This window comes from Mandrillus leucophaeus, unplaced genomic scaffold (assembly GCF_000951045.1).
Source record: "Mandrillus leucophaeus isolate KB7577 unplaced genomic scaffold, Mleu.le_1.0 Scaffold1, whole genome shotgun sequence".
Taxonomy (NCBI): domain Eukaryota; kingdom Metazoa; phylum Chordata; class Mammalia; order Primates; family Cercopithecidae; genus Mandrillus; species Mandrillus leucophaeus.
This window is the reverse complement of record NW_012098097.1, coordinates 7,710,065-7,720,498: the sequence shown is the minus strand read 5'-3', so window position 1 is coordinate 7,720,498 and position 10,434 is coordinate 7,710,065. Positions and strand designations below refer to the sequence as shown.

The window sequence follows — 10,434 nt, the reverse complement described above, 5'->3', positions numbered from 1 at the left end:
AATGGAGATGGGGTAAAGAAATATGGTTTAGGCTAAGCACCCCAAATCCAAAAATCCAACATCTGAAATGCTCCAAAATCTGAAACTTTTTGAGCACTGACACGATCCTCCTCAAAGGAAATGCTCATTGGAACATTTTGGAATTTTGGATTTGAGATGCTCTACTGTAAGTATAATGCAGACATTCTAAAATCTGAAGAAAATCTGAAATCAGAAACACTTCTGGTTCCAAATATTTTGGGGAAGGGATACCCAACCTGCACATTCTACCAGGGCCAGAGACACCCCACTGACATCCTGTGAAGGGGCTATGTCAGTCGCCAACTCAGAAGCAAGAACGTAAGATCCCATCACCCCTCAGGACCTCGACGGAGGCCCATGAGCAGCTTCTGAGCTGGGGAAGGGAGTGGTAGAGGGAAGAAGCCAATGCCTGCTGTCTTGTGACCCCGAGTCCCCCAGTCTGGCACCTGTACTGAGACCATGGAGGCAGTGACACAGGGGACTAGGCATCGTCCTCTCAACTGGTGCACAGGTATTGGCCAAGGTGGGGACAGGTCATGGGGCGTGATGGATGGTGGGCATAATGCCAGTCAACCGAACCCACGTCCCTGAGAGTGACATTAAAAACAAGTTAGCCGGGCGAGGTGGCGGGCGCCTGTAGTCCCAAGCTACTCGGGAGGCTGAGGCAGGAGAATGGCATAAACCTGGGAGGCGGAGCTTGCAGTGAGCTGAGATCCAGCCACTGCACCCCAGCCTGGGCGACAGAGCAAGACTCCGTCTCAAAAAAAAAACAAAAACAGCAACCCTCTCACTGAGCAGGAGGAGAAAGCATGGGCACTGGGGTGAGGGTGAAGGAGGCAGCCACAGAGTAACTCAGGGAGGCGTCACCCAGGTGTCCTCAGCAAGGTGAGGGGATGGGCTGGGGCAACTCGGGGAAGAAAGGAGGGACGGGGGTCTTGCTCAGACAGGAGCAGCAGTGGCGGAGGAATGGGTGGGGTGGTGGGGGCTCACGCTGTCCCTGGCTAGGAGTTAGAGAGACAAGCTGCAGTGTGGGAGTGAGTGACAGGCAACCTGAATTTCATTTAGGGAGGGCTGGGGTAGGGGGATGGAAAGCACATGGAAGGACAAGAAGCCATTCCTGGCCTAAGATATACAGACAGCTCCTCAGGAAAAAAAGCAAGCAAGCAAGAACAACACAGGCCTGTCCCTGTATTATTGATTTCCTTGAAAAAGAAAGAGACAAGCTAATCCTCTGAGGTCACCATTTCAGTCTGAGCACGGTCACTGCCTGAAGTTAAGAGTTCACCCAGCATTAGACTCCCAGCTCTGCTTGGGTAGCGGGTATGGGCATGGCCATTTTTGGGGTGTGGGGAAGAAATGCATTCTTCCTTGAAACCCAGTCTCATGGGATGACTGCAGAAAGCTCAGCATGTACGGGACATACAGGACCCGGGACACGCATCTTAGGGGCTCACAACCCCACACCAAAGCTGGCTGAAGAAATCTTGAAGGCTCACCAAGTCCAGCTCCTGGCGGTGGTGGGCATGGGTTAGAACGACTGCACTCAGCGCACCTGCGGTGCCACCAGGTGTGACGGGCATCTCTCCACAGGCGAGAGGGGAGGAAAGAGTGAAAGGCAAAACAAACTCGACCTTTCTAGAGTCTCCAGAACTGAATGAGGAGGAACTGACAAGAGGTGCGTTGGGAGGGAGAAGAAAGAAAAGGAAAGGAAAGAAGATGGACTTCGCAGGTCACCCCAGTGAGCCCCGACATGGTCACCATCCTATTAAGGAGGCACCTGGATGTCCCTGACCCTGGAAACAACACCCCTCCCCCTCCAGGTATCCTGGAGTCTCCTCCTGACTCATCTTGGTTTGGTGTGAGGCTGAGTCCTAACTCACATGAACCAGACGAGAGGGTGAATGTCGCCCAGGAAGTGACACTCTTGACAGGCTGTCTGCTTTCTGGGCTGAGGGTCCTGCATTCCGTTTCTAGATGGGCCAACCCACTAGACTCCTCCCAGAGACAGCTCGCTTATCCTGTCTACGTTCTTGCCGGGCCCTACCCGGGTCACCTTTGCTGTCTGACTGCGCTTCACTCCAATCCCCTCAACGCTGCACAAACCTGGGGGCAGTGTCCACCTGTGTTCTACTGGAGTTGTGCTCTGGGGGCACCACTCATGTTGAAAGCAACAGGAGTGGTGCCTGGGAGGCAGGCGGCACAGTGTCCCCAGAGTCTCCAAGTCCGGTGAAGTCCCTGCTGCTCCTAAACCTTGTTGCTTCACTAATTTTCCTTCCTCACTGGTCCTGAAGGCCTCAAAGCCACCTCCTGCCCCAGCAGTGGTAAGAATAAATATTCAAGTGAAGGCAGCATTGACCCACTTATTAGCAGATGCCACAGCCCCAGGGCACAGTGGCTGACGCTAGAAGAACAGAGACCATGGCAGGGGAAGGAAGTGTCCTTGGGAAGAGGCACTTAATTCCAACACTACTTGAGTGCCCCGGAAAAGCTGGCCTTGCTATCTAGGAGTGGGGGCACCAAGGCAGATGGGGCATCAATCAAGTCGGTGACAATGATGGGCAGACGTGCAAAGGTGCTCACTCACCAGGGAACATGCTCAGCTGTGTCACCCCAACTGCCTGAAAACGTCAGGATCCCAGGGCTGATAACAGGTGCTCTGTGCCCCGGCCTGCACATGGCAGTGGGGGCCACTCCCAAAGCGGAGCCTATGGAACTGAGTCTTGGGCAAGTGGAGCAAGCCTGTGTCACCAGGGCAGGACAGAGCTGAGAGGCCAAAGAGCTGAGCTGTTGTCTGTCTGCTTCAGCTCCGGGATCCCAGGAAGCTCCCGTCTGAGTCAGTTTCCCCTCTGTGAAATGGGATGACACTGTGTACTTTACTGTGTGGCTGGGAGTCAAAAGTCACTGGTATGCGCTACACCGATGCAAGGTAAACCGTGGGAGGGCGGGGCACTCACGGCACGCATGGCACTGCCAGGCGGGCACATCACTCCCTCTCCACCCTCACGAAAAGGATATTTTCTCCTTGAGTGGTACTATTTTAGGAGGAAGCCATTTGGTTTTGAAATGGGGACTGCACACCATTTTAAGTGTTGCAAACGGACAAAGGCCAGTGTTGCCATGGGAGAGGGAGCCAAGATGGAATCCTGGCAGAGCGAGAGAAAACAGGGCTGTAGCAAAGGCCTGGAAGGACCCTTGACCCTTCCGGTGTCAACGTGAGCCTGAATCTGAGACTGATCTCACCCTCTAGGAAGAGAAGCCAGCAGACAGAAATCCCCCTGGCCCTCCACTTCTTCAAGAGGGTGTCTGGAGGGAGCTTGGGAAGACTCTCTCTGTCACAAGGGGTGGCAGGTACTGGCCAGGCACTTGCAGGCTGTATCCCTCTCCTGAGTCACCTGTGCCCTGGAGGTGGATCTCACAGCTGCTGTGTTCAAGGCAGGATAGCAGGCCAGGGTGACCTTGTCCTGTCCCAGGGCAGCCAACGAGGGGCCCCCTGCTCAACACGGCCAGTTTGCGGCCGGGTCTCCAGCCAGGCATCAGCTCCACTCTGCCATCTGCGCTCTCGGCTCTGTTCGGCCGGGGCCTGCCGGGCCACCTGCGACCCAGCAGCATCTGTCCACCTGTGAGCGGTGGATGCTGCTTAAAGTGTTCTTCCTAACGGTGAGAGGCTTTCAGCACCTGGGAGTCCCCACTGTCCCCTCTGACACTGCTTCCCTCTGACTCTCTATAGGAGGGATGGGTCCAGGCAGGGGACAGGAATATCGGCTGGGAGGTGATGCAGGAATGAGGAAGTGCAACAAAGGCGCTGGGCAGTGCCCTTGATCCCAGGGGAGAGTGACACACGCCTGCGTCCCAGACACTTGGGACAGTCTGAGTCCCAAACAGAACTGGTTCATACGCAATCCTATCACCTTGCCAGGGGCCCCTGGCCCCTTCATGCTGTAGAGGAAGGAATGAAATGCCAACTTCTGACTGTGCTGCCTACCAAAGCCGGAGAAACTGCAGAAAGAATCCTGAGACGTTCCCTAGCCTGGAGGCAAGGTTACCCATTTGAAAGAGCTGGAGCATCTCACACATTCCCATTTGATTTTTCAAAAGAGCAGGAGGGTTGGGTGGGTGGGGGCCTGAGAATCCAAGGTCAGCTGACAGTGGATCCTGATGATAATCTCCATGGGCTCTAATAACAGGGCCGAGGTCACCGCTGGCTCCAGCTGCAGTGGCCTGCTGGGACACCCCAGAGAGCCCACTGAAGCAGCCAGTAATTCAGGGGACCTGTGCCCCATGACACCCTGCTCTGTGGCTCCTCCAGGGAAGGAGAGGGAGAAAGTGACTCATATCAGCTGTAACGGGAAGCACAGGATACGGACAAGGGTCGTCAGGCGCAAGGAGGGGGGTTGGAATTTTCCACTGGTGAAGGTCAAGGGCTTTGGGAGGTCACTGGGAGCTGCTGGTAGAAGCATCTCCCTTTTTGTAAGTAATCACAATGCTACACACAGGCCAGCCCTGGAGACAGTTACTACAGTAAGGATTCTCACTGTGCATGTACATCTCAGGAGCATTCCTGGGAAGACACAGAAGAATCGCTTCCAGACGACTTTCGGAAAGTTAGACCACAATATAACAGTCTGTATCTCTGTCCCCCAGAACCACTGTTGCAGAACAGCAATGAAGAAGAGGTTATTAGTAGGCCCTTTGAAAAATGCAGGCTGGGTAGGGGCTTCATCTACCTGAGACAAACAAGATCTGCGTGCAGAGTAGGGAGGAGTTTTCAATCCTCCCCTGACCTACTCGCTGCCTTGCTGAACACTTTGAGTGAAGTCTGGCTGGCAGCAAAATCAGAAACAGCTGGTGGTAAAAGGCAGCGTGGCGTCCCTAGAAGGGATGGACAATCTTCTGAAACAGAATGACCAGGGGGCAGCGGGTAAGGACAGCCCTCCTCCTCTGGGGCCTAAGGGGCCAGTTGATGGAATCTAACTCCCCTGACCTTTACAAAGACACACAGGGATAAGCCCTGCAGGTCAGACTTGGGAGGGGAAGATGCCATCATCACTTGCAGGAGAGCTCAGGACTGAGGGAGGACACCCACATCTTTGCCAACCTCTTCCGCCAGTCACTCTGCCCCTTCCAACTCACTGAGGGAGGGGAAGGGCCTGCAGAGCAAAGAAAGCACCAGAGTTTGGGGTCAGGGGAACAGCAGGCTACTGTTCTGCAGAACCTCACACCCTGGGAGCCACATGCAAAACTGTGAAGTGACTTCCGAGACAATGCCAAGGCCCATCTGCCTTGATTTCTCCAAACTGGGTAGAAGAGCCCATGCAAACCAAAAGCCTCTGAGCAAACAGAAGCCCCCAGCAGGGGACTGGGCTATGGGGGAAGGATACTGTCACTGGCCCAGAAAAAAAAAGGCTCTCGTGGGCAGTCAGGGTCTCCACTCCTGTTCTGCGGCCTCTGCTTCCTGTTTTCGTGGCTTTTGCAGGCTCTGATGACAATTAGCTCTATGAGTTATAAGCGCAATATCTGGGAGATGAAGGCAGTAATTAATGCCCGTCTGTTTTCCTGAAGGGTTCCTTCTGTTCGGTCAGAGAGTTATTGAGATCCAGGGAGGGAGGCTTCCATCATGTGGAAGGTTTATAGGAATAAGTGAGGGAACCATTTAACAAGGCAAGAATAATGCTTCTAAATAATTTATCAGGCAAATAGCAGCAGCCAATATTCCCAGCGCGTAGTATCCGTTTTGCTGGTGGGCGGGGAGTTTGCCTGGCACGGTCTTTAGATTCCAGCAGCCTCCCTAGCAAAGACCCACCAGACTGGCTCTGCTGTGGCTGCTCTGCCCTGAACATCGGCCACCGTGTCTGTCTGAGCCACTCAAACTCCGTCCTCCATCCCCTCCTTCTGCCCATCCACCCTGCTAGAGATCCAGACGGGGCCTTTCACTTACTAATACCTCTGCTAATTTTATCAATCATGGTTTGTTGAGTGTGAAGAGGCTAACGAGCCTCAGCTGTGCTGCTAGTGCCTGGGCTCACCCCTCCGGCTGCCATGCTGGTGCCTTTTCCCGCCCCAAGGTTGGGGGAGGTAGAGAAGGGTGCCAGACAATTAACCTGCTACCAAATTCCCACCAGACCTGCAACGGAGGAATCAGGGACGCAGCTCTACTAAAAGACAAACTGCTAGCCACAGATGAATGTGCAGAAGAAACACCGACCATTAGCTGACTGCTCCAGAGATGCAGAGAGGAAAAGCAACCTCTCCACAGCCCAGGCCGTAGGGCTCCTGCAGCACGGCTGTAGAGTGGGAGTAGGAGGGCAAGAAAAACCATTCAGTGTCCCCTTGGGGTTAACAAATCCAACCCCAAAGAGCCTGCAGGGCCTGTGGAAACCTTTCCTCAGATAGGGATAATGAAGTCGGGAGGCCAGCTCCCTGAAAAGCTTGGCTGTCTCTTGGTCCCTGCCTCCCTGCTCCAGATCAGCCAAGTGGCCACGTGTCACACTGTGTGTCACCTAGCACACCTAAATTTATGTCAGGGCTGAGGAGGACCAAGAGGAAGCAGAGAATATTAACAGATACTGCAACAGTTGAAGAAAAACATTTCTGAGTCCCGCCCCCAAAGTAGGCAGAGATAAATAACTGTCTCTGGTTTTGTATCTTATTATCCAGGACCTGTCTGGCATATTATTCAGCTCCCTGCCCCCCGCCAACAGCACAAAGCAATCAAGAACGAGCCTGGAGATTCATCGTCTTCTCTTGTCCGCTGGGAGGATGAGAGGAGGGAAGATAGGAAGAGAGTGGGCTGACCCTTCCCTATGTGGAGAGGATGTTTACGGCCAGACCCAGCATCGAACTATACGCTCTTGAGCTGGCCAGGAGTAAGGTCAAAATATGGAAAGTTTCTGGAAAAAATGAGATGTGGCACTCCTGGAGAACTCTGCTGAGGGTGGTCCTAGAGCCTGAGCTCAGTTTACAACAGCCACGGTCCTGAATCTGGCTATGACCTGAGTGCCTGCCTGCTCCAAACCACGCTTGACTTTGAGGCCTGCTGCCAGGAACCTTGGGGGCTAGACTCTTAGGGACGCGATCCATTTCTGCTTGGGGCCAAGGCCCCAGTGCTTAGCCAGAGTGTGGAGAAGGGTAGACCCTCCTCTCTGGGGAAGCGATTCTACCTGGAAGTAAAGGCACTTCAGATGCCCTCAGCTGCCCAGGCTGGGCTGGGGCAGGGGCCACAGAGGCACAGACACTCACCAAGTAGATGCGGTAGGCGTCCACTCGGCGCAGGGGCCCCCAGCACCGGTCGGTGTCATTGTATTTGGTGTCTGCTTCCACACCGCAGGAGTCGTTGCCAGCGGCGCTGCTGATAAAAAGAATGACAGCAAGCCCAGGCTCAGCGAGGCCGCCTGGCTGGGCTGGGGGAGACAGAAGCCACTCCCTGCACAGCTGCCTGAGCACCAACAATCAGACTTTTCACAAAGCACTTTGCGGGATGCATCTCTGAGGACGCGCCCTCCTTGTTCCTGCAGCACCATTTCCCAATGACTCAGGAGTCCTTGGTGGGAACCTAGTGGGGCAGGGATGGGGACAGTGACATGAGCTAAGGACAGACAGCATGGCTGGCTGTGGCCTATGCAGAAAAGGGCCTGGGCATCTGCATTCCCTAGATGCAATGAACTCACTTGGCATGGTGCTTCTCCCCTGGACGCTCTGCTCTGACTGGCTGAGGAAGCCCCTTTGGCTACTGCCAGCCTGGGGATCAGGAGGGTACTCACCAGGTCACCTGCATGAGGGAGAAGGGCACGGCAGCAGCATAGATGGCAAGGTCCCCATACAGGTAAACGATGATGCAGAAATAGAACAAGTTGACCCCCACTGAAAGGAACACAGCCATCAGTCAGGCAGCTACAAAGAGATGTCTGCATGTTTGTTTTTTTTTTTTTTTTTTTGACTAAATCTCTACCTCTTTCATAGCTTTCAGTTCTCTGAGCTGTTAACTTTCTACAAAAAGTGGAAAAATGACCCCAAAGTCCTATTTCTTTTTCTGGCTGGCTACACTGTGATGCTGACAAGAGACAGATCGGCTCATGACTCTCACCTGAGAGGACTCAACGAGGCTGGGAGGCTCAGAGAGATTTTGAAGCCAGATAGGTGCACGGTGAGTGTGAGGCTTGGCATGGCCAGGGAGTGAGGAGGGAGGAGAGATGCCCCGAGTCAGGAGCCTGACCCCCGGGGTGCATCAGGGCTGGTGGCCCCCTCTGGTGTCAGCCAACACCGGGCTCTAAGACAAGAGATTGCTACTAAAAGAGTTGAAGCAAAGAGAAGTTGACAGAAAATAGCCCAGCTCTCTGAAGCTGGGATCCAAAGGGCAAAAAGCCCTGGATTTCCAAAGGCCAAGTGCCTCATTCTGAATCTGACTGATCCCAAGCACGTGGTGGTCTGGTGTGCTGGGGAGATGGTGCTCAAGACAGGCCCATTTCCTTCTTACGGGAAGCACTCCCAAGGGACAACGCTGACTCTGGATAGTGCGTGACACTGACACTCCCACTGCAGAGGCGACATTTGTCCCCTCCCACTCCAGCAGGAGGCTGAACGAGAAGTTGGGAACACAGGGCTCTAGTCCTAATCCCATCAGACTTGTTTCAGGACCCCGGCAAGTCCACGAACGTCTCCTAACTTGTGAGGGTGAGAAGAATCCCACTGGGGCCATCTTCCGTAAATGATTCCAGATAGAAAAGCCAGGTGCAACGGCTCTGAAAAGAGTGGCAGGGGCCTACGACCTAAGGGTTACTGCCCAGACAACCAGTCTCCACCCTTGCTCAGACTGAGGCTCACGTTTTTGATGTCACTGGTCTCAAGCTGCTGGTTTCTCTGAGAACATAAAGAAAAATGAAGTGACAGTTCCTTTTTAATCCTGGTGGCTCAGAAGAGCCTGCAGGGTCCCCAAGGGAAAGCCTAGGACATGTTACTCCTGGGCCATGTGAGGTCAGCTCTGTTCCTAGGAGTCTGGTGGGGAAAAGACTAAGAAAACGTGATCCTCAAGGGGACCCAGGAGGCCTCAGCACCCACTTCTTGAATATGGCATGTCCTTCCCTGACATGTCAGAGATAGCCTGACGTCCAAGCTTAGTGGCCTCTGGGGTTAGCCTGTCACTCAGGCCCGGGCTCCAGGTACAGCCTGCACTCCAGCTTGCTTTCTGCTCTGAGGGGACACATTGTCCCCCACCCCACTCCCAGCCTTTCCTCCACGTGCCAATGGACTCTGGCTCTGTTCACAAACTGCCATTGGCCCTCCCTGATCAATAAACTTCATTACTAGACACAAAATAAGGGATCAATGAACTTCCTGAGAAGACATCAATGGCCAGGCCCGCATTTCTGATGACAAGAAATGAGCTGGGACTCTAAGGGACCCTCCTATAGAGGAGGCAGCCCCACCAAGGGAGAAGATGACAATCTGGCAGCCTGTGAATCAGGAACGGAGCAGAGCGGAGGTTTTCAGCTGGGGTGATTTTGCCTCCCAGACCCTACTGGGAACATGTGACAATGTCTGAGGACAGTTTTGACTGTCATAAGTAGGAGGTGCTACTGGCAACTAGCAGGCAGAGGCCAGGGATGCTGCTCAGCACCCTACCACGCACAGAACAGGCCCACAGAGAGGCATTCCCCAGCCCAAACATCAACAGGACTGAGCTGCAGAAACTCTGGGGTAGAGAAGGAGACTCCCTCTAAGTGTGAGGCTGGTCTCAGACAAACGTCTTTATTTTCCATTAGATTTGGGCAAATTAAGAGTCTAGTCTGTGGTGGGGGGAAAAAAGGCAAAACTGCTGGTTCCCAGAATTCTTACAGAAATCAGGGCAGATTGCAGAACCCGAAAATGAGAAAGGAGGTTTAAAAGGCATGCGTCTTCCTTCCAATGTGCACTTTATTTTAAAGCTTGCATTTGGAAGGGGACTTTGCGTGGCTGCCAGGAGGAAACGCTTATGCTTGCTCAGGCTGGTGAGACGGGAGGGATAGAAATGGAACAAAGGAGAAGCACAGATGTGGGCTGAACCTGACCAGTTGGTTTTGCTGAATTCTGAAAACCCTCTGTGAGGTCGGTCCAGCAGGGAGGGTGAACCAGGCCCTAGGGCTGCCTTTGGCTGATAATCACATTGCTTCGCCAATGACAAACTAAATGCTTAATGTCCTAAAAGCAGTCAAGGAGATTCTAGTTCCTACAGTCCCCCCCGGCTCTAAGTTAAGTGCAGTCACATTTAAGACTAGAAAGAACTGGTAGGGCAGCCCACTCAACAAATGGGGCTTTGACAAAGGGGCAGAAAATCTTCCAAGACAGTTGCAAGGGGAAGGATGAACTGAGAATGTGACTCTCAATGAAATGGAAATAAACAGGTCTGGGCATTGAAAACTAAACTCTTTTTTCTTTTCTTTT

The 10,434-nt window shown here is 53.4% G+C and overlaps 1 protein-coding gene across 1 annotated transcript in view; it reads right to left on the bottom strand.

The window, feature by feature from the left end:
* Window positions 1-10,434, bottom strand: part of TMEM104 (transmembrane protein 104) — a 69,824-nt gene that overhangs the window by 35,917 nt on the left and 23,473 nt on the right. The window contains exons 6-7 of the mRNA XM_011974393.1: window positions 7,779-7,878; window positions 7,258-7,366 (exon numbers count right to left, since the gene is read on the bottom strand). Of these exons, the coding sequence (XP_011829783.1) occupies window positions 7,258-7,366; window positions 7,779-7,878 (209 nt within the window). The remainder of the gene's footprint in view (window positions 1-7,257; window positions 7,367-7,778; window positions 7,879-10,434) is intronic.